This window comes from Euprymna scolopes, chromosome 15, assembly GCF_053919585.1.
Source record: "Euprymna scolopes isolate OS-2025 chromosome 15, ASM5391958v1, whole genome shotgun sequence".
NCBI lineage: Eukaryota > Metazoa > Mollusca > Cephalopoda > Sepiida > Sepiolidae > Euprymna > Euprymna scolopes.
The window spans coordinates 115429468-115455827 of NC_136496.1; the positions used below are offsets into that span (position 1 = coordinate 115429468).

At 31.6% G+C, this 26360-nt stretch overlaps 1 protein-coding gene across 2 annotated transcripts in view; it reads right to left on the reverse strand.

Annotated features, from left to right (window-relative positions):
* The window catches only part of LOC145294078 (adhesion G protein-coupled receptor L1-like), a 1162895-nt gene that overhangs the window by 264620 nt on the left and 871915 nt on the right, over window positions 1-26360 (reverse strand). For both annotated transcript variants that reach the window (XM_080141133.1, XM_080141131.1), the window contains one exon: window positions 18656-18779. In XM_080141133.1, coding sequence (XP_079997259.1) covers window positions 18656-18779 — 124 coding nt within the window. The remainder of the gene's footprint in view (window positions 1-18655; window positions 18780-26360) is intronic.

Consider the following 26360-nt stretch of genomic DNA (forward strand, 5'->3'; position numbering starts at 1 on the left):
TAAATAAGCAAATATACAAATTACTCATCTCAAAATTCTTATAATTAAATAATGAGCTGATTTCCTTTTGCAATTACAAGACACTCCTCTAACCACCGATATCCATGATAAATAATGTTCTACTTGATAATTCATTTTTCAAATTCATTCAGTAGGGATCCGACGATTGAAGACCAGATAAGAACAAAACTGTTGTGTCTGTATCAATAACAAAACGAACGCAGAAAGTAAAGGTAAAACAAATATATTAAGACGAAAATATAATACATATTTACAAAGGTGCAGTTGTACTGCAGTTGGAAGATTGTCCGGCAGAGGGCGTGTTAAACTCTTTCATGGAGCAACCGGCGCATGCGTCTTGCCTATCCGGCGTTCGAACACAGCTCTCCGGTCTTGCTGACTTGATACCTTTATCTATATCTTGTTCACCCACGTATGCTAATTAGTGGGCGTCTCCACTACAAAAACAAAAAACAAAAAAGAAAACTTGGATTTATAGGACCAAAAAATCCAACCTTGATCGCCCTTGGGGGTCCGTGACACAGTGGATAGAGGCGTTGAGTCTGTATGGTTCCAGGTTAGCATTGTGTGAAGATAATGGTTTCAATCCTACTCGAAGCTGCCCAGAGGATGAGTTGACCAAAACATGGTGAGCCGACAACTATGGAAGGCAGTAATTACTGAGTATACAGTTCAGATATTTAGCATTTCTATACCGTCGCGGTTAACCACCTGAAGAAGGACAGGGGAATAGTTGTCCGAAACGTCATGCAACAACAACAACTATGAAGATGAAGATAATAGTCCGCAAATAAATAAATAAATAAATTACTCATCTCAAAAGAATTCCAATAATTAAATAATATATCTTGATTGCGTTTCATATTTCTTACGACCTTATATGACCTCTGATACGGCATAGTCACATTGACGCCAATTGTCGACAGATAATCGGTTAAGCAACGATGAGCTTAGCCAATGCCAGGTGAGTAACAATTTAGAAATACCAGGCGCTGTATGTGCTCTCCACTCATCTCGACATTGTTTCCAGTTGTCCTGATTTTAGATACTTGCAACTAGAATTAAAACTCAGGAGAGGTGGGGTTGCAGATTGCGCAACTCTCGCCACAAAGATTTCTACGCACAAGCACCCTTCAGTGGGTATCCATATTATGACAAGATTGAACAGAGCTTTTTAAAATATATTTTTAACAGTTGTACCTCGGCTTAAAGTCTGGCATAAACTGAATTTCAAATTTATTCCACGTGATTAAGTCTAACCAATCAACTATCTACTTTATACGTGCGGTTCTAGCTGATCCTAATAGATAATGGTACCCGAGATATAGTTTCTCACGTAACTTCAAGAAAGATTTAAGAAAATTGCAACGACAGTTTAAAATAAACAAACCAAATACCCAAAAGACACCTCCACACCCCTGTCTTGTTTTGTGTGCGCCCGGGTGTTTTCACTAATGGCTTCTCAATAATTATTTTGAAAATCAATTATGATCGATAATTTTCTTTCAAGGCGAACAATAACTTTCGTATCGATTTTGATAATGAATCTACGCCATTACGTTCAGCCGGTAATTATGTGGAGTCTTGTCTCCGCCGAGGGGTGTGTGTCAAAAGTCTGCGTCCTACTCAACCAAAGAATGTTAAATTTAATGTGGAATCAACAGCGGTTTTATAGTTTGTAATGTCCCAGAAAAAATAAAGTAGTCGAAAATTATACAAGTTTAGTATAATTTAACAAAAATAATTGAATAATTATTTTTTATGTTGGATTATAAAAAGAGATTTACAAAACCAAAGCAAGAAAACGAAATGCGCAAATCATTAGTTGTTTTCCCCCTGCGATTATTATCTCTACAATTAAAAGTCATTATATTATATAAAAGAAACTTTGTGTGCGTGTGAGTTCCTTCATCATAGGCTAATATCATACAAACGTAATTTATATATCTGGCAGTGTTCTTAACGGAAATTTTATCGTTACGTTCAACGAATTTTATCCCGTAGCACGAGACTAGGAGTTCTAAAAGAAATTTAATAAAAATAAAGAGACCAAGGCAAACTGGTATAAAATTTTATCAAAAAAGAAAAATAGAAAAGGAAAGAATGATAGAAAAGGAAATGTATAGTTCGACTCGGCTGCCAAATCAGTCCCTCTGGCGGTTCTTAAGAACTCTTTTAACAATTATACTTTTACAAAAAAAAAACAAAAAACAAAAATCGGCGTAGTTGGAACACGTCAACACTTGTTTACCCTTTTTGTGTTATTCAATGCAGAATTGAGATACATAAATCATTAGCAGTTTCCAATTGAGTTTATCTGACTTCTCTATACTAGAAATAAATCGATGGAGGATCCGTTACCAAATTTATTTCTTTTACTTTGCTTTTTTTTTCACAGCATATCAGCCCTTTCTTGAGTTATTTAACATCGAATCCGGAAATAACGTATAGATATTATTTTATCGAATAAAATAGTAATTCCAACTGTTGTCATAGGAAATTGAAAACAGACTTTGTTTTGCTTGTTTCTCGAATTTATAATTTTATCTGATTTCGATTTCGTTCATGATTTGTTTGGTTAGTTTAATAATCTCGATGGTTAATATTATTTTCTTGTATTTCAAACGTCGCAACACCGCTCTTGTGTAATTCAAAGCTCGCAAAACCGCTCTGGTTCTTTCATTTCGTCGCAACACCGCTCTGGTGCAATTCAGTTCGTCGCAAAACCGCTCTGGTGTAATTCAGTTCGACGCAACACCGCTCTGGTGTCTTGTTTTCTTTTCTTCCTCCAGCATCCGCTGGTTTCACTCTTTTTAAAATGGTGCGCTCAATGTTTTAGTCAATTGAATCCCGCATGACACAGCAAGAAGTAGTAGCACCAAATACACCGAGAGAGGGGGAGAAAAGAAGGGGATAAAGAGAGAAGAAAATACACCAATTAGAGGGGGAAATGAAGTGAATGGAGAGAGTAGAAATACACTAATAGCGGGGAAAAGGAAGGTGAGGTAAATAGAGAAAAAGGAAAATAAAATTTCTACATTCTTAGATATATTTTTTTACAGAAATTCATCCTATAAGTATCGAAAATCGAAAAAATCCGATTTAAAAATGGCCTTTCTCTCTTATAGATAAAGAATAATCTTTACAAGGAATATTTTACATTACACCGGCTAAGGAAAATAGTAAAAATCTCAGTAACTCATTTCTTCTTAAAAAGCGGATCTATTGTCATCTGGAGATATAGCTCGATGGTAGAGCATTCGATTACAGATCGAATGATCCCATGTTCAAGCCCGGGTGTATCTCACTATTTTATTTTATTTTTCTTATTAATGAGTTCAATTTACAATAAAAGAATACGTACCATTTAAAGTCGCCGCAAATCATTAAATGTGTTGCATAGTTTAAAAGTAAACATTAATCAGAAGTTACTTTTCCAGGGCATTCGTCGTCAAGCCAAAATTTCAGCTGACGTCATATTGTAAATGAACACAAACGAAATCGGATGAACGATTCATAATTATTTTTTTTTAAATTATTTCTGCGAATTAATCTACCGGGGAAATTATTTTTGCGAATTAATCCACCGGGGAAATTATTTTTGCGAATTAATATACCAAGGTATTAGTTTTGTGAATTAGTCTACCAGGGAAATTATTTTTCGTAAGGTAAAATATTCCATAGAGGATGTATTTTTTATCATAATACATACGCAATCTGCATAAATTAAAATATCATGTTTAAGCATATTGTATGACCGGCCAATGCAGGGCAGCCATCTAATTACTTGATCAATGATAGTAACAACAGATCAGCACTTTTTTGGCTCGATTAGAGGCGGAAACACTTTTGTTTTATTATGGAAGGGAAATATGTTATTGGTAAATTTGAGAATGTTCTATATATTGATACGATAGCGTGTGTGTTATTTTGTGTCTCACGCTTACGTCGATTCCCTTTCGAGTGACTGCATTTTAATTGTTAGATCTTCCATTTCTTGTAATAAATAATTTTACACAGAATTCGTTATAAGTTTTGGTTTCGATTAAAGCTGAAGGAACTCAAGTTATACCTCCTAACATGCATATATATATATATATATATATATATATATATATATATATATATATATATATATATATATATATACCGTCATAAGTTTGGGTTTCGGTTGTAGCCGATGAACACAAGTCATATATATAATTCACACACACACACACATATATATATATATATATATGAATTATATAATGCACATATATATATATATGAATTATATAATGCATATATATATATATGAATTATATAATGCATATATATATATGAATTATATAATGCATATATATATATGAATTATATAATGCATATATATATATGAATTATATAATGCATATATATATGAATTATATAATGCATATGTATATATATATATGAATTATATAATGCATATATATATATATATGAATTATATAATGCATATATATATATATGAATTATATAATGCATATATATATATATATATGAATTATATAATGCATATATATATATGAATTATATAATGCATATATATATATGAATTATATAATGCATATATATATATGAATTATATAATGCATATATATATATATGAATTATATAATGCATATATATATATATGAATTATATAATGCATATATATATATATGAATTATATAATGCATATATATATATGAATTATATAATGCATATATATATATATATATATATATATATATATATATATATATATAATTCATATATCTATATATATATATAAATGTAACTCTTGGTTCGTTCGCAATTAAAAGTCCAAAAACCACTGGAGGGATGGCTTCCACGTTTTGGTATAATATGTTTACTATATCAATGTGTGTTTTTATATATTTCTTTTTAATTATAACATTATACTTAATTTTTCTATGATAAATAGGTGTTTTTCTTTGTACCGATACGCCATTTTTTTTATTTAGGGACAATTATTTATTACCACTTCCTGTCACGCGACCAGTGTTACAATTTAGCGGTTTTCCTGCTAGATCTGGAAATTTCGTTTGCAATCTAGCGTGGAATTCTAGAAAATCTGGAGATATTTGGCACCCACACATCCTCAATTTTAGATTAAAAAATAAAGAAAAGCGCTTGAAAATACTTTAAAACATAAAATAAACTCATTCAAGTAAGTAAAAAAAAAGTAGCATTTATTGCCTTTGGTAACAATTATTTATTATTTGTTTTGTTTTTCACCTTTTTTCGGCTAACCATTCTTAAATCTCGCTATAAAATCGATTTTTCCAAGTACATTTTAGGTGGGGGGGAATTCCAACCTCCGAAGTTTAGTTTAAAATACGATCTAAGCAACCCTGCTTTATTTAGAAGTATTTAGTCGAAAATTGTAAAAAGCAAGAAACAACAGCCAAAAAAAAAAAAAAAAACTTACACCAATACAGTAGAATTTAATTATCTACCAATCTAAATACTTTTAATATGCTAAAACAAAGTTTTTTTGTTTTTATTTTTCTAATTTCAATGTTGAACCATTATTGTGATGTTTAATTTGCAGTATATTTAAATTTAACTTTTTATAATAAAAGTTTGAGTTTATGATTTGTTTCCTGCAAAAAAAAATACCCTCTCTGAAAAAAACAGGCAAAACTAGCTGATAAAATATGTAAGCCTTCTGGGGAGCTAACCACTTCAATTCCAGAAACATAGAGTGAGAAAACACGGAACATTTTATATATTGAATATACTATATTTATAATTTTTTTATGATAGGAAGTTAAAATATGGAGTTGGGGGGAATTAGCGAGTTTTTAAAATTTCAGACGATAAAAGTTAAAAATCTAGCGATTTTCTGGAGATTTCTTTCTCCTGATCTCGCATTTTTTTTAAATCTCAGTTGCCAACATTGCATCACTAAAAAAACAATACAGGCTTAATGTAAACAGAATGTGTTTACAATATCGGTAAATTTTCAATGAGTTTAATCACATGATTATTGATAATGTATCCATGTGATTGAAATTTAATTTAAATTAACCACACGTGGTCGCTTTGCTATCAAATATTTATCGAAAAATGGTTAGGTACACATAAAATGAATGCCGACGCGCAAAGTGTATAAACATTTTGACTCCTCCCTTTTCTTAAAAATTCACTAAAAATCAGGAAATTAACGAATTTTAATAAAAATTGCAGTATTTTTCAAATAATGATCGCAGAATATAATGAACTAATTATTTTTACTTAACTCTTAGTGAAAATGTTTTATTTTGTTTAAACAAAAATACCTTTACTAAAGTTATGGTTTTCAGTAGTAAATAAAAAACGCAAGAATTTATTCTTGCATTTTTTATGTCAATAAAGCATCGTAATTTGTAAAAATAAAAAATAATTTTTGCAGTAACATTAGGAAAAAAGCCCCTAAAGTCCATATTAATGAATTCGATATAACTCGAAGAAAAATGAATTCTCGCATAATATTCAGGAAATTATTGATTAAATTAGATTCCTATTTCAGTCACCTAAATTATTTAGGGTGAAATGAGTTCAGAAATTTATAGCCAAACTTAAATATTTTTTTTGCTTAAAAAAAAAGCATTAATACAGTAAGTTAGGTAAAATTTGGGCAAATATCCAGATCCGCTACTACAGAACACTGATAACTCTAATTTGTTTTTTTATAGGTAATTGAGGTCGCTGACAACGAATCTGATAGTCAAACTTGGGGCAAATTTACCGTTTACATGGTATTAAGCCCTGAACCCACGAAATACTTTCCACCATTTTGCAGCTTCCGTTTACGCTACGCGCATGCTTTATTTTTTAAATTTTTTATATATATATAATTCATATATATATATGTATATAAAATTCATATATATATATATATATAATTCATACTTATATAAATATATATATAATTCATATATATATATAAATATATATATAATTCATATATAAATATATATATGTAATTCATATATAAATATATATATAAATATGTAAAATTCATATATAAATATATATATATATAAATATATATATATAATTCATATATAAATATATATATAAATATATACATAAATATATATATATAATTCATATAAAAATATATATATAAATATTTATATAATTCATATATAAATATATATATAAATATATATATAATTCATATATAAATATATATATATAAATATATATATATAATTCATATATAAATATATATATAAATATATATATATAATTCATATAAAAATATATATATAAATATATAATTCATATATAAATATATATATATAAATATATATATAATTCATATATAAATATATATATATAAATATATAATTCATATATAAATATATATATATAAATATATATATATAATTCAGATATAAATATATATATATAAATATGTATATATAATTCATATATATATAAATATATATATATAATTCATATAACATATATATAAATATATATAAATATATATATAATTCATATATAAATATACATATAAATATATATATAATTCATATATAAATATATATAATTCATATATAAATATATATAAATATATATATAATTTATATATAAATATATAAATATATATATATAATTCATATATAAATATATATATAAATATATATATATATAATTCATATATAAATATATATATAAATATATATATATATAATTCATATATAAATATATATATAAATATATATATATATAATTCATATATAAATATATATATAAATATATATATATATATATAATTCATATATAAATATATATATATAAATATATATATATATATAATTCATATATAAATATATATAATTCATATATAAATATACATATATATAATTCATATATATAATTCATATATATATAATTCATATATATATATATAATTCATATATGTATATATAATTCATATATGTATATATAATTCATATATATATAATTCATATATATATATAATTCATATATATAAATATATATAATTCATATATATATATATATATAATTCATATATATATAAATATATATATATATATATAATTCATATATATATAATTCATATATATATATAATTCATATATATATATAAGTCATATATATATAAGTCATATATATATATAATTCATATATATATAATTCATATATATACATATATATATATATATAATTCATATATATATATATATAAAATTCATATATATATATATATAATTCATATATATATATAATTCATATATATATAATTCATATATATATACTTATATATATAATTCATATATATATATATAATTCATATATATATATATAATTCGTATATATCTCTATATAAATATAATGAACTCATTTTTCCTCGTCTGATTCTGACCTGAATAGGATTAAAATCAAGATATTTCATGCAAATATAATATGCACAAACGGCAGAACAATATCTGAGGTGTGTTATAGGCTTATTATTTCTCAAATTCCTCGATAATCTTTGATTTCTATACTTTTTCTGTTGAGAAGTCACGGCCAAAATCGGTTAAGATCAATGGAAGTTGTAAAATATTTTCTCTCTAATAAATTCCTCCTCTCCCTGCCACCGCTTAACACAGTTTGGGGATCGTTCACAAGGAACAGTTTAGAAGAGAACACCGGTTTGGCTTAGTAGTTCTTTCATGTGAAGTTATTTAAAATCACTAAACTAAGCTGCAGTGCTCTGTTGCGTAGTGGTTAGCGTGCTGGACAATTCACATTATACTTTCACGTTCGCGCCGACCTACCGTAGTCGTTTTTTTTTGTTTTTTTTTCCTAAATTTTTTTTTTTCCTAAACAACTGGAATGGACTTTTCTTGGTGACCGAACTGTTAACGTTGCAGATGTTTTTTTTTTTTTTTTCTCACACTTTATTTTCCTACTTTTACTCATGACTCCGGGTTTGATCCTTCCTACTTACCTACCATAACATTTTTTAAAACTCCCCTCCCCGTCCCGGAAACAAACACTCGGGCAACGCCGGGAACCCCCGCTAGTATATATATATAATTCTTTATATGTGCCTAAACCTAAAGGTAGAATCCATGAACAAAGCTTCTTTCATTAGAACTGCACGCCTGTAGAACTGTCTTCCGTTTTCTTGCTTTCCAGTTAACTACAATATGGTTGTCTTCAAGTCCAACGTAAACAAGTTTTTGATGAGCCGTTCCACTTAAGTTAACAAATTTACCGAATTTCCATTACTAACGATTACTATATTGTCCAATTTTACTACTGTACACTCTTTAACCCTTATCCCAGAGTGGCCTTTTGGCCTTGATAAGCGGTGATGCCTCTGTACAAAAAACTACTTTACTAGCGTGTTCTTGTTTCTCTTCTTACTGAATAGATCTTCGGCAACCGACTCTACAAACGGCATAATCATGTTGGCACACCGGTTCCCATTTGATCACCGAAGTTAAGCAACGCTGAGTATACCGGGTGACCATTTAGGAATTCCAAGTGTTGTATGTGTTCTCCGCTCATCTCGGCATTGTTTCCGATTGTTCTGGATCCAAGCAGTGCCGATTCAGGAGAAGTATAGTTGGAATTGCGCAATCCTTGCTTTACAATGTCATGCGCAGCTTACCTTACAGAGTTTTTCATTGTCTTTCGAGACTGAACGGAAGCTTTCATTCCAGAGACAGGAGAAAAAGAGAGTTTACCTGAGAATTTTAAGATAATTCACGAGACTGATCTATAAATCGTATTGTATTGGGCCAAATTAATTTTTTTCCTCCGCAGGTTTCTATCATTCATGGCCTTAGGACGATCTTCAAGTTGTAAGCCAGTATCTTCTGTCAATAATTTAGTGTATGTCTTGACAGGTCTTCCTACTTTAGCGGTTCCGTGTTTAGAATCCCACAGTAGCACATCACTGACGTCTTCATCTTTTCTTCTGTCCAGCATATTGTGTTCTTTCTATTATTACTGAAGAGATCCAAGGCAACCGACTATGCAGACTGAAACAAAAATGTAGTAGGCAAAAAAAATAAATGTTCTGTCAGCAGTTAGGTATTAAACTAATCATCGTAATAATTATATATATATATATATATATATATATATATATATATATATATATATATATATATATATATATATATATATATATATAAGAATACCCCCTATTCCCTCTGCTTCATTATTTTTTAACGTTTACCAAGTAAGTTCTATGGCGTATTTGTAGTTTCGTTAAATACTTAGCAAGCAAAATCCGATTCCGCATTTTGCTAAATCTCATCCTTTGATGAAAAGGAAAGTATTTCTTTCGAAACACCACATATTAAGGACAATCCACTTCATTTGTGTTTCCTTTTTGAAAATTTAATATGTTTTTAAATCTTCTTAAAACGTTGTTAACATCTTTTATTAATTCTTTGATCATATATATACATATAGTTGTGCTGACTTTGAACCGGACCTATCTAATAGTCCATTCGGCTTTGCGCGAAATATAACGTCAACCGCTCGTTTGGTGTAGTCCGACGCTGGTCAGTCACTGCACAACAATGAGCAGATGATTTTTGAATAAACATTGGAAGAAAAATAAATAAATAAAATAAGATATTACAAGGAAAGCATGGAGATAAACAGTATCAATTTATCAGTGTAAGATAAACAACTGCACACGCACTCTAAAAAGAATTGCATTACATGTAGCATTAGATGCATCATTGAAAAGTGACAGATGTGACGGAGGTGCACAACTTTTCTTAAAATTTTTTGACAAAAAAAAAAAAGAAAAATTTAAATACTTGAAAAATAATTTTTCTTTTCTTTGAACCTTTTTAAAAAGCTTTCCAAGACCAAAAACATATATAATTCGTTTGTAAAAAAATGTTTGGTAAACATCTAAATTGGAAAATAAAATAAAAAACAATGGTTATAATATCCCCCATCTTAAATTAATAAGAAATCAAAATAAAGGTAGGTCATTGTTTTTTTATTTTTTTTTTTACGATTTCCATTTATTTTTTCTATTTCTCTTTCGTACCGGTATTAAGATTTGATCTTCGCAAGTCTCGGCATAATCTAACGGTTGACGACATGGTTCTGGAAAAGCCGAGTGGACGCTTATATACGTATGGTTACAAAATATTCACAAGTATGCATATATATAACAGCACGGAGTGTTCATTGCTTAATGGTCTTTCTTGGTATTTTCTCCATTTTTTGTAAGGTCGTTCTAATATTGCGGTTTAATTTGTGTAAGAAAGTTCCATAGTCAGTGAGTATACTTTGATAATTATGTTTCAGTTTGAAGAAATGTGGTATAATAAAATTATGGGGCGTTCGTTCGCACCTGACCTCCATAGAATGGAAATATGTCACAAAGTTTAACAAGGTTTTTTAATATAGATCCAAAGAATATTGTGATAAGTGTTTCAGTGTGAACAGGTATGTTATAATAAATTATGGGGTTTATCTATTTTATTTTTTACGTTCATCATATTTTGCTTTGGTTTTGATACCCTCAAATTCGAAGCTATCTCTTTACAACCCTTTCTTTTCATAACCTATCATACTTTCATAAATTAGTCCATTTTTTATAGGCTGTTTTTGAACCCAGTCAACGACGGGTAGTTTTGCTAGTAATATATAAATAAGTAAATTAATGTAAGTTATGGCGGTTTAAATAAATAAATACACAGGTTAGGGATAGACTGTATGAGGTCGAAAGTAGGCTCTATCTTCAAATTCATGAGTGCAGTTTCATTTTTGTTGTTAATTAACGTCATAAGGAATTTTTTTGAAAAAAGTTAACTTTTGGCGACTAGCAACTTAAAAACGTAATAAAATTGGGATGGGGGGAATAAAATGAGGAAATATTGCTGATTTCTGTAGATAAATGATATTCTATGAGCTTGGAATTGATCTATTCCCTTTTCTCATCAAAAGTTCATGGGTATTATTCATGGGATATTTACTTTAAAAATGGAATTTCTTTTTTAGTTTTTCAGGATATTTTGACTCAAATTTATCTGTAGCATACAGAGAATCCTTACGATTAATTCCCCTCCGCCATTCCAATCATCCTCAACATTTAGGAATGCGTTCAATAGACCACAGTACAATAGATTATTCATAGAAAACAACTTTAAGATAAAGCACGAGGCACGAAAGAAATCTACAAAAAATACTAACATGAAGAAAAAACTAGAAAAATTAATCCAATTAAGCTTAAATTTCTGGAAATAAAAAAAAGCTTGCAAACCTTTCCTGACCAGTCCTAACTTAATTTGAAATGTCGAAAAAAATCATACACTGTCTTTTTAGATATTTTGAGGTGAATTAAGTTACAGTCATTGGTTCAAATCCAACCTGATATTGGTATCGCCATTACCAATAGCTCAGTTGGCAAAAGCGCCTTATACCAGATTTAAATGTAAATGGATGCTGTGTATTCCAAGTCAATTCTGCAAAGTTCTCGTTCCATTACCTGTTGATAAAAACTGTCGAAATGCACAGAAGTATTTGAGAGCCTGAAAGGTTTGCAAGAGTAACCCAATTAAAATGTAATCAAATAACCAAAACTAAGCATTCATTCTTCATTTTTGCATAGCTTTAGAAAATTTTGCATGACTGTCTGCATGATTTTCCAGGGTAAAAACATTATTTCGCAGGATCAAGTTCTATTCCTCATCCACTTCACACACCAAAATCTTATCACTCCCGACCTCTCTCTCATCATCCGTTATAGGATACTTCCGTTACAAGTATGAATTGCGATTCGTGCGATGGACATGTTTGACAGTCGAACACTTTTGAATCACTTTCTGATTTTTGTGCAGTAATTAATGTACCATACCATAGATGACTTCTTAATCCACAATTTAACACACATTTGATCCACATGTAAAATCTTATCTTCTATATGTTATTCATTGTTTTTAGTCTGAAGCACTTTAAGAGCGTCTTTATTATCTAACAAATTTATGAAGGCAGTAGTTTGACCATTAAGAACACCACACAGATCGGTTTATCTCTCATTGTGACTGATTTTGTTGAGTCTGAATAAGGAAGAACCAAAACGTGAGCGGTAACTGCAATAACATGTACAAATTTACTGAATAATCGTTTTTTTTGTGAGATTTTCGATGTGAAATTCCTTTTCAAAGCTATTTATCATAAGTTTTTGCTACAAAATTCATTTAAAAATAATCTATGAGCGAGTGTATGCAAAAGAGGAGAGAGGATTTATGTTTTTTTTTTTTTACGATTTTAGCCGAAAATGGCTATTTAAGCATTTTTTTTTTAGGAGGGGGGTGATAAACGCAAAAAATGGCTATTTTTCAAAAATTCTTTTTGAGTCATCGTTTTTCATCCAAAAATGCATCCAAAATGAAACTGCACTCCTGGATTTGCAGATAAGCCCCCATAAATCCTACCCCTACACAGATCAAAGTTATGCCATTCTGTGACTCATTGTCAAAGAAAACCCAAGATAGAAAAATCCAAAACATACGCGAACAAATATACGTTAACAAGAACATCACGAGAGAATTATTGTCAAAGTATTCACCGTGTATGTGTGCTAATACTTCTTGCATGATGTATCGCTTTAATCACAAACGATTTTTATTTGGCAATTACAATTTAGAAAATATATCAACAGTGGACAGTGGTTACTAGCAGAACTAATTTAACTAATTCTTTTAAGTATTAACCGAAGTTTCATATATCTGCTTATTTAGGAGAAAATTTTAGTTCTATTCCAAACAGATTCATCGATAACAAGTTCTTGATGAACCGTCGCATTAAAAAATCCAATTTACCAAATTTTCACTACTGACGATAACTATGATCTTGCCCCATTGACTAATTAACCCTTATCCTCGATTGACCTCCAGGCCTTGATAAGTAGTGACTCCTTTGTAAAAAAAATCACTTTAACTTTGACCTTGGAGCTATCAGCAATAAACGGGACTGATGCATATTTCTTGAATCGAAAAGTCGGGCTATCTCTTACATTCTTGATAACCAAATAAATGAAACCTGGGTTTCCGTAAAAGACAGCAATATATAGTATTGGAACAAAATATAATGGTTATTGAATGAAGTACATGTTATTAGTTATGCCTGTGAACGACCGGCAAATAAATAATGCTTCATCTACTTCCGGTTTTAGACATAAAAAAGCTTGTTAAAAATCACTTGTTGATTGCCTACAATGCGAAACTAGGTGTCATAACTAATTTAAAACACACAATTCATTCAATTATTATAACACTCTTTAAAAAGGTATCAATCACTGCACTTGTATAAAACCAGAAAGTTTAACCAGTTTTATAAAATAGATAATTATCAGTGTATATAACACGTATTTTTTTTTTGATTAAAAGTAAACTTGCGTCTTCACGTTTTACGGAAAACTAAAATATAAAGGGAAAGAGACAAATGTGTATGAAAGTATTCGTTTGTATTTCCCTATGCTTTGTATATCTACACTTAATTACTATGGAAAATGAGATATACCTCGAAAATTTGAGAACTTTATAGTGCATTACCAGTCTAGTGCAACATATTAGGTTAGTAAATAAATACTTTATAATTGAAATTATTAAAATCATTTATATTTACATATATATTCCTTTTACTTCTTTGTCTCGGACTCATTTCTGTCCGTTTACAAGACTGCATTGTTATAGCCTTCATACACAACTCATTACGCCATGCACAATGTTTCAAGTAAACTACAAATTCGGACACAAGTTAAGAGCGTAATCTGTTCTACTTTAGCGATTTACCTAGTGAGAAAATTTAATGTTGTCCGGGATTGAATGATGAACCGTATTGTATCAATAATTATACTACTTATGTACTTTTGTTATGTTAAATAATTATTTCAAATAGTTATTTATACAGGGCGGAACGATAAAATTGTCGCCATAGAAAAGACATCATCATTCCATTTCCATTTCCGTTTGATGAAAACCGAGTTTCTTTTTTTTGTTGTTGCAGACTATCCACTAGTTGGTTAGTTGTGTACAAATCCCAAGAGTGATAAGAGCCTTCTGTCATATCTGAAAGTGACACAAGGTTTAATGAGCGAGATTGAGGATGCGCCGCTGTACAAATCATGCTCTGTACCGATCCAAGTTATGACAACAAGACCATTACCATAGCCCTCACAATGAATCACTAGATTGCCACGAATAACAGGGACGTGACCAAGGTGATGAAAACAAAGTTTCTGGCGACAGTTATGGCCTTTCGTGTGGTTTCAATCGAGGGCCGAATCATGCTACTTCAGATTTTCGAAGTCAACACCAAACTGTACCTGGATGTGCTGAAGAGTGTAGTGAACCCCTGGTGCAATCAGGTAGTTGCTGACAGACTCGGGGTGTAGCAGTAGGACTCGACTGCGGTCCACAAGTCTAAAGAGACCCAAGCTTGGCTTCAAAAGGAGTGCTTAGACTTTGTTCCTTTCTCTCACTGCCCCCTCCTTCCCCAACTTGAACCCGCTGGAGTACTTCGTTTGCTCATACGTCGATGTCATCACCAACATGACATCTCACAACACCAAAACCAGCTTGATCACCACTATTCGCCGAGCTCCCGCCGGCGCTTGTGGAAAAGGCATGCTCACAGTTCCGAACCCGTATCGAGGAGGTGATTGAGGCTGAATGCGGTTACATTGAATAGATGTCAGCTCTACTACATAATCAATTAATTTTTTTCAATAAAATCTAAAAAATAAAGCTGTAGTATTGTTTTCTTTAGGGTGATACTTCTATCGTTCCACCCTTTTATTAGCCAATCAATTTTTCATAATAACCTTAATAGAAATTTTCAATTCATATTGAAGTTGCTTTTCTTAATTGATTCAACCTTATAAATCGCAGTACATTGATAACGTAACCTGTCAATTAAGAGTCTTACTTATATAGAGCTTTGTTTTATAGTTGTTATAAAGTATAACTCATATACCGCAAATCTTTCATGAAATACATAGTTGGTTGAGTATGTAGAGATTAAAATACGTTCACAGAATCAACATATTGCACTCATTTTTATAGAATGTCTTGACGCTCACAACATTGTATCGCTGTACGATCAGTTTTCGGTACTTGACGTGTATTCATATGCCGTTTGGTAGAACACATTATTTTCGCAAGAGTGTTGCCATTTATTTTATGTATTTCTACAAGCATTTTGTTTATTTTTCGATTTTGAGCGATTACCAAGCGTCCTCATGAAGGGCTTATTGGTAGCCATTTTTTATTCTAACCTTATAGAATGGACGCTAGGTTGTTTGTAACTAAAATGCTTTTAGATATATTTAAACAAATCATCTCATTCATATAGGTAGAAAAGTAACTTATCTTGCATTTGGTAATATATGTATATTTGTTCTTATTCCCATCATTATTTCTCTTAATTGCAGTAACAAATGCCCGAAGTTAATTCTTCTTTGAGGGGCGGGTTACGTTTATATTTTTATTCGACAAATTTGCTTGTTTCTTTTTTTTTTACACAGAAATCACCACTTATCAAGGCCCGGAGGCCACTCGAGAATGCATTAGTCAATGTGATTATAGTGTAGTAAACATAAGTAATGAGAATTTTGTAAATTGGATTACTTAGGGGGACGGTTCATCAAGAACTTGTTTACATTGGACTTGAAGACAATCAGATTGTAGTCAGCTGGAAAGCAGGCAATTGGAAAAGAGTTCCACAGGCGTGCAGTTCTAAGAAAGAAGCTTGGTTTAGGCACAGATAAAGAGCGGGGAAAATCATTGATAGTGCGTTTGGCTAGACGAGTAAACTTAAATGTAGATTCCATGAACAAAGATTCTTTCTTATAACTACACGCCTGTGGAACTCTCTTCCGATTGCCTTCTCTCTGGCTGACTACAATCCGATTGTCTTCAAGTCCAATGTAAACAAGTTTTTGATGAACCGCCCCCCTTAAGTAATCCAATTTACAAAATTCCCAGTACTTATGTTTATTATGCTATAATCACATTAACTAATGTATACCCATTAATCCTTATCTTCGAGTTGCTTCCGGGCCTTGATAAGTGGTGATTCCTGTGTAAAAAAATTCTGATAGTTTTTTCTTTAAGTATTTTATCTAAGACTTTGAGCAACTTATTGTGGTAATTTCATTTACATTTTTCACTTGTGATAAAAGTGAAAAAAATGCAATAAAACAATTATTTTAGAAGAAGCCACTGACAAGACAAAGAGTGTCAAGCTAGCATCGGCGAAATTGAAAGAAAAAAATGCTTGTCCTAAGCATTTTAAGTATTTTTAATAACCAATTACGAACGTCCTGAGAGGCGCCATAGAGACTTTTAGCAAGGTTTAGAAGGTGCGAAACTGATCATTTAGATTAGGCAAGCTAACTCTAAAACATCTACTTTGTTTACCATAATTAACTAATAAATAATCGAAATTCCACTCTGTCTGGAAATGGGATTTATAATCTGTGTGGTTTTGTGGCTCTTAGTCTTAAATAAATACATCTGTCTGTTTCATTTTTTTTTTTTAACTTGTTAAATTAAAAGAATAATTTTTGGAATAAGAAATTAGATTCAAATTTTCCCTATTCCGATATCACAAAAGTTTCGATTTCCGGTTAATCGTCCTAACACTGCTACTACTACTACTACTACTACTACTATTACTCACACAATAGCAGGGAGACTCAACGCTGCCCGTGATTGATTGAGGATTAACAAATGTTTTACCTACTATGTTTTATTTTCATCGAAATCGATTAATTGCTTGCTCTAGTCGGGGACCCACTGCAATGCACCGAGACAAAGCTTCACATGCCTCCCCGCAGTGACTTAGTCCACAATACATTGTAGTTTACATTGCACTGTAGAGAACATACTGTTGATTTTATAGATTTTTTTTTTATATAATGGCCTGCATTAAGTTTAAAATGCAAAAGTCAAGTATCATGTTTCAATTGTGCTTTTGAACAAAAGCATTCATTTCGAACACGCCTCTGTCATATTAAAAAAAACCACTGTTGCTTTTATATGCCGGGCGTTTCTACTTGTGCAGTGATAATGACTTTTCAAATGCACTTGTGATGTTAGTCTGTATGAGGCGTTAACTTTAGTCAAAATTGCCTATTCCTTCTTTTATCGAATTATTTCGATTATCGATCATCGATACTAAGGTATTTCGATACAAAAACTAAGAACACTGCCAGGAACATAAAGTACATTTGCGTGACATTTGAAAAAAAATAGGAGTCTATAATGAACGAACTCACATACACTGAGACAAAGTTCATTTTATATAATAGTACCTATAATGTGTGCGTGATTGACGCGTGTTAGAATGATAACGTTAATAGATGTTCTAAAAACGCAAAGAAGCAAGTTTTACAGTTATTTTATCCAAAATGTATTTAAAAAAAAAAACAGCTGTTCTCTTTATCATAGATGTATTTATGCTTTCTTATTAAAAGTTCAAAATGCGATTAATAATAAGAAATGGTAAGGAACGAGACATTTGCAATAAAATAATGAGCAGCGGTTCCTCTCACGCGTCAAACATTCAACGCATGCGCATTGTGATTGAAGCAGTGTTTGCTTGTGATACTCACGTTGTCGTTGTACATGTCGGTGGTAATGGCGTAAACACCTTGGACATGACAGGCGCACACGCCTGACCTGAGATGTTCCCTCACAACGTAACAGCTTTCACGAAGCCAACGATCCTTTTCTCCCCTAAAAAAGTGCAGCACAAAAGAAGAAAATGCATTAGTCAAGCAACACAATAACGATCATAGATTTGTAAAAAAATGTTGGTTGAACCAAAAACCAAAACTGAAAAAGGAAAGCAAGTAGGAACGAAATACAGATGCAAAAAAATAAAGAAAAAGAAAATTGAATGAAAATTAAATTAAACATTGTTAAAATCTAGTGCGACATCTAATTTATAAAACTCACCATGTCTGTCTGTATGTCTTCATATTTTCAAACTCTATCTCTACCGAAACTAAAAGTTACAGAGCGGCGCTAAAGGTCTAAACTGATTGGATTTTTATGGGCCGTTCTTTTATAATTCTTTAGCTTGTTAAAATAGTTATTAAAAGGCCAAGAAAGGGAAGGGGTAAAAATTGAAAAAATCGTTAAACATTTTAGACCTCCATCTTAGTTTATTTGTAATCAGTTTATATGCGTGTCACGTTGGTACAGTGGTAACGTCACCAGCTTTGAATGTTAGAGTTTTGCTTTCGGTTTCGATTCTAACTAATGACACCCAAATACATACCTTCTTACTTTTGATATCACGACTCTATAATAATATATAGGAAATTTGTACATATTAAAATATCATATTTAACCGTATTTTACGACCGAGTCAAGCCTGGCGCCCCCCCCCCCGCTAGTTAAATATATGAGCAGAATTTTCTTTTTGTCTGATTCATGTTTGATAAAGCAACAGTCACAATTTCTATTTAGATTTTTTTTATCCATCCTTTCTAGTTGTCGACCCAATGATCCAATGTTCTGTTCGAGTGCGACAAAATCCTCATATCTTCAAAGGTTTTCGATTCACGAGTCTTCGTCAAGTTCGCGTTGAGTTACAACAAATAACATTGGTCAATTTATCGACAAAGTCGATTAAAACCGTTTTACAATGTCATCTCCCTCTTCCTCGTCCAGAGCTTGGTTGATGGTCGATTTGTTTGCTTGAATGAGTTAGAATTCGATGATGGGGCAGCGTAGGTTCCAGTGTGAAACAGCCACGATGGCATTGTTTTTTTATTAATATATTTCTGGAATTTTATCGGGGACGTCGTGTGCTATCTGATGTTGGTAATTCGTTGCCTGACGAAGACTCCTTAGAACCGACAAATTTAGACATGCTGATGAATCTTTAAAAGACGAAACAGTTTTATGCGGATAGGATAATATATAATTTACCATTTAAACAATGTGTTTAATGCAGGAACACTTAAATATTTCACTTGGCACATGCCAAACAGATCCTGAACCTGAAAAATAAATCACTGGTGAAGAGCAGCACGAGGATACTTAATAATTTCATTTCGTTTCGTAATATCACCATGCAGCTGAGGAAAAAGAATTCCTGGAAAAGATGGGTAACGTCGAAATACATCGATTTAAACAAATAAACAGTTTATTAAATGTTACAAAAAGGGCTGTTCCTTATCACTAGATAAGTGAAAATGATATTAGAATAAGGTTAGAACCGAACCCTGTAGGCAAGTGTTAAAGATAATGGAAACATAGACTGGTAGAAATTCAGTCTATTGTTAATTCTATCAGAAATAGTTAAATATTGTTTATATCAGAAAAAAGACTCGATTGTCCATTCTTTAGAAATCTAGAGATTAAAAACGTCAGTTAAATGAATACACAATGCGAATTAAATTACATTGTTTAAAGTTGGTTTGAAAGAATTGAGGATTCTTTTGTTTGCCAAAAGTGTGTTTGGACAAACATATGTAAAGCCACGTGAAAATTAGTCACGTTTGAAAAACACACTCTGACGTCATAGACAAAGGAGATTTCTTAATATAGGAATCTGAGGGTTCGGAGATAGGTCAGTCGTCAGTCAGTTGCTGTAGAGAGTTGAGGAGAGAGAATCATTTGGAGTGGGAGCCTCTTAGAAGCGAAGGGTAGAACATTAGACCATGTAGATCCAAGTTTGAATCCCTGACGTCATCGACCGGCCGATCAGATGAATAAAGAAATTACCATTTATGTTTGTAACTGTTCGTCTCGTCATTCCTTACAACAAAAACGTAAATGTGTTTCATCATCTATAACGAACTTTGCGTAAACCCTACCAATTATTATGAGTTCTCTCCCCCATCATAAGTGAAGTATCTCCTCCTCCTCTCTATATGTGTGTAAGAACTGTTGCATCATATATCTCACAGACTGTATTAATATGAAACCTACAAGAATTGTCATCGTTATTCATGTATCATATGTACTCCATTATACATGTCACATTATGTCCCCAGTATGAGGTCCATTAATAAACTATACAATGTAAAATCTTTGCGCTGTCTGGTTTTAAACGGGTTTCAACTTAATTTACCATTTATCAACGTTTTCAATCCAGGAACACTTAAATATATCATGCAGAGATTTTGAGTATATACTCCCAAAATTACTAAATATATGAGGAGCTTAATAGTTGTATTACGTATATATATGTGTTAAGTAATCTGCACGGAAAATTCATTTCATTCATTTAAGGAATGTAGACATTTTTCTATACAAACCATCAATATCGATCTCCATCCACTCCTATCAATCAATAACATTTCACTGATAAAATGCCTGTTATTATTATTATTTTTTTTAACAAGAAAAATCACTGGAAGACAACATCGATGACCACAAGAAATATATGCATCACATTGCGTGGACGAATTTGACAATTGAAGCCACGAAATTGATTTTTTTTTTCGCATGACCGCCGCAAACAAAGACTAAAAATGACAGATGGGTGTGACAATTGTATAAGCGAAACTCACGAATGGACTGGAACAACGATAAAAACAAGTGCGTTCACTCCAACGAAAAATGCCGTGAGGCATTACTGTTTTTTTGTTTTTGTTTTATGATTAATTAATCTTTAGGACACGTTGTTCACAATAAGTTCAAGTCAACAACAACACAAACACTTCATGTTAAGAGTCGTTCATTCAATCTATTAAAACACTGAAACTAAAAGCAATTCATATTAACAGATTCATGAAGTTTACTTAGAACAGTGGTCTTCAAACTACGATCAGCAGGACAAATTCGGTCTGCCAGAATTTTTAATCCGGCCCGCGTAACTCTTATTTAAAAACATAAAAATATTCAAGTAAAACTTTTAAAATGGAAATGTATGAAAATAGTGTTTTTTTTTGGGGGGGGGGGTCAGAAAATGATTTAAAAAATGGAGTTTGGAGAACCAGTTTTACTAAAAAACGAAGTTTATTTTAATCAGAGTAGCTCTACAAATTCAGCAATATGGTATCTCGTTTGAAAACTTTAAAGAACCCTGACTTCGAGCAATGTTTTACATCTATACAAAACTAAGATAACGAAATTAACACAATGCAGAGATGTAGCGGATAGACATAAGCTAAAGCAAATTAAAATATATATCAGTGGAATGAGTTATGCAGATTCCACATTTAGTAATACCATATATTTGTTTTTTTTATACTTTTTTTTTACACAGTGATCACCACTTATCAAGGCCCGGAAGCCACTCAGGGATAAGGGTTATTGCAAGTACATTACGTTAGTGTGGAGATTTGATGAAGTGTTTACTTAAGGGGGCGGTTCATTAGGAATTTGTTAACGTTGGACTTGAAGACATCCAAGTTGTAGTCCGGTGGAAAGCAGGCAGACGGAACAGAGTTCCACAGGCGTGCAGTTCTAAGAAAGAAGCTTTGTTCATGGAATCCGCGTTTTGATTTAGGCACAGATATAGAGTGGGGGAAATTTTTCACAGTGGATTCAGCTAGACGGGTGTTTTTCGTGAAAGATTGGTGAGGGGGACCAGAGATTGGAGTTCAGACGAGCACCTGCCATGGAAATAACGATAAAACAAGGATAGGCTCGCAACGTCTCTTCTGTGGGAGAGAGGTTGCAGGGTAGAGAAAAGGACATCCCCCACTAATCCGGTAACACCCGACGTTGCCCGGGATTGAATGATAATGAGCCTAATGTTTCACACTTTCAATAATTTAATTCTCATCAAAATTGGTGAAATCGCAAAATTTGCAATCAAATCGATTGCCGCTCTAGTTGGAGACTCCCGCGGTGCACCGAGACGAAGCTTCACATGCCTCCCCGCAGTGACTTAGCTCATAATACATTGCATTCTAAATTGCACTGTAGAGAACCTATTGTTGATTTTATAGAATTATTTTTAATATAATGGCCTGAATTTAGTTTAAAAAGCAAGAGTCAAGTATTATCGTTCAATTGTGCTCTAAAAAAAATATTCATTCCGAACGCGCCCCTGATATATTAAAGAACCTACTGATGTTTTTATACGCCAGGCCCTTTCTGGTGAAAAATACTCTCAAATTCACTTGTACTATTAGACTGTATAAGGATGTTAACTTAAAATCGGGGTTTTTCTTTATTTAATCGTTTTTTTTCTATTATTGATACTTGTCGAAGGTATTCCAATAGAAAATATATCTAAAAACATCCTCAAACACAAAGTACATTCGTATAAAATTTCTAAAAAGTCGGCACAGCCGTTTCGAAATCCATACGAAACAAACTCACATATCAGACGCAAATGGCTTTATATATATATATATATATATATATATATATATATATATATATATATATATATAGATGTGTGTTTGTGTATGTGGATGACTACGTACATATGTACATAAAAAATCCAAAAATTGGAAGAGAAGCTGCAATTAACTTATGTTTTCTTACATTACACCATTTTGAAGTTCAAAATTGTGTAATGCAAACAAATAAGGTATTTGCAACTTCTCTTCCAATTTTCGAATTTTTTTTTTAAATCATGCCCAAACGCATTTTATTTCCTTTTTGTTGATTGATAGCTACTATTTCTTCTGATGAGTTAAAGGCAAAATAGATTCATTGATTTATATAATAATTAAGTGAATAATTTTGTGATACGAAACAAATACTGTCAAGAATTGTAAATGTCAACTGAATTAAAGGAATGAATTGTATAATGGTACACATCATGAAATTTGGAATATAAACTTTTGTCATTTATTCATTATATGCTCTGTAAATGCATTGAGCTTCTTAAATAAGGACTGGTATATATAAAAAGTAATATAAATGGATAAAGAATATTTCTACGGACATATATATATATATATATGTGTGTGTGTGTGTGTGTGTGTGTGTGTGTGTGTGTGTGTGTGTGTGTTAATTTTTTAGAGAGTTTACAGTTTTGTTCTTTTGTCAGGGGCCAATATTTTATTTTATTAGTTTTATAATTGATTTTCAGTAAATATCTGTTTTAAGTGAATTTACCTCTTACAGCAGTTTCTTTTTGCAATGGATTTTAGCCTACTAAAACTTTGTTGAACCATATCATATGCATATATACATATGAACACCGACATTTTTCTTTGCCTTGGATTATACCACCATGTTTTTAATGACCCTGTATTATACCACCATGTTTTTAATGATCCTGTATTATACCACCATGTTTTTAATGACCCTGTATTATGCCACCATGTTTTTATTGACCCTGTATTATACCACCATGTTTTTAATGACCCTGTATTATGCCACCATGTTTTTAATGACCCTGTATATGCCACCATGTTTTTAATGACCCTGTATTATGCCACCATGTTTTCAATGACCCTGTATTATGCCACCATGTTTTTAATGACCTGTATTATGCCACCATGTTTTTAATGACCCTGTATTATGCCACCATGTTTGTAATGACCCTGTATTATACCACCATGTTTTTAATGACCCTGTATTATACCACCATGTTTTTAATGACCCTGTATTATGCCACCATGTTTTTAATGACCCTGTATTATACCACCATGTTTTTAATGACCCTGTATTATGCCACCATGTTTTTAATGACCCTGTATTATACCACCATGTTTTTAATGACCCTGTATTATGCCACCATGTTTTTAATGACCCTGTATTATACCACCATGTTTTTAATGACCCTGTATTATACCACCATGTTTTTAATGACCCTGTATTATGCCACCATGTTTTTAATGTCCCTGTATTATGCCACCATGTTTTTAATGACCCTGTATTATACCACCATGTTTTTAATGACCCTGAATTATGCCACCATGTTTTTAATGACCCTGTATTATACCACCATGTTTTTAATGACCCTGTATTATGCCACCATGTTTTTAATGACCCTGTATTATGCCACCATGTTTTTAATGACCCTGTATTATACCACCATGTTTTTAATGACCCTGTATTATGCCACCATGTTTTTAATGTCCCTGTATTATACCACCATGTTTTTAATGACCCTGTATTATGCCACCATGTTTTTAATGACCCTGTATATGCCACCATGTTTTTAATGACCCTGTATTATGCCACCATGTTTTCAATGACCCTGTATTATGCCACCATGTTTTTAATGACCTGTATTATGCCACCATGTTTTTAATGACCCTGTATTATGCCACCATGTTTGTAATGACCCTGTATTATACCACCATGTTTTTAATGACCCTGTATTATACCACCATGTTTTTAATGACCCTGTATTATGCCACCATGTTTTTAATGACCCTGTATTATACCACCATGTTTTTAATGACCCTGTATTATGCCACCATGTTTTTAATGACCCTGTATTATACCACCATGTTTTTAATGACCCTGTATTATGCCACCATGTTTTTAATGACCCTGTATTATGCCACCATGTTTTTAATGACCCTGTATTATACCACCATGTTTTTAATGACCCTGTATTATGCCACCATGTTTTTAATGTCCCTGTATTATGCCATCATGTTTTTAATGACCCTGTATTATACCACCATGTTTTTAATGACCCTGTATTATGCCACCATGTTTTTAATGACCCTGTATTATACCACCATGTTTTTAATGACCCTGTATTATACCACCATGTTTTTAATGACCCTGTATTATACCACCATGTTTTTAATGACCCTGTATTATGCCACCATGTTTTTAATGACCCTGTATTATACCACCATGTTTTTAATGACCCTGTATTATACCACCATGTTTTTAATAGCCCTGTATTATGCCACCATGTTTTTAATGACCCTGTATTATACCACCATGTTTTTAATGACCCTGTATTATACCACCATGTTTTTAATGACCCTGTATTATACCACCATGTTTTTAATGACCCTGTATTATGTCACCATGTTTTTAATGACCCTGTATTATACCACCATGTTTTTAATGACCCTGTATTATGCCACCATGTTTTTAATGACCCTGTATTATGCCACCATGTTTTTAATGACCCTGTATTATACCACCATGTTTTTAATAGCCCTGTATTATGCCACCATGTTTTTAATGACCCTGTATTATACCACCATGTTTTTAATGACCCTGTATTATACCACCATGTTTTTAATGACCCTGTATTATACCACCATGTTTTTAATGACCCTGTATTATGTCACCATGTTTTTAATGACCCTGTATTATACCACCATGTTTTTAATGACCCTGTATTATGCCACCATGTTTTTAATGACCCTGTATTATGCCACCATGTTTTTAATGACCCTGTATTATACCACCATGTTT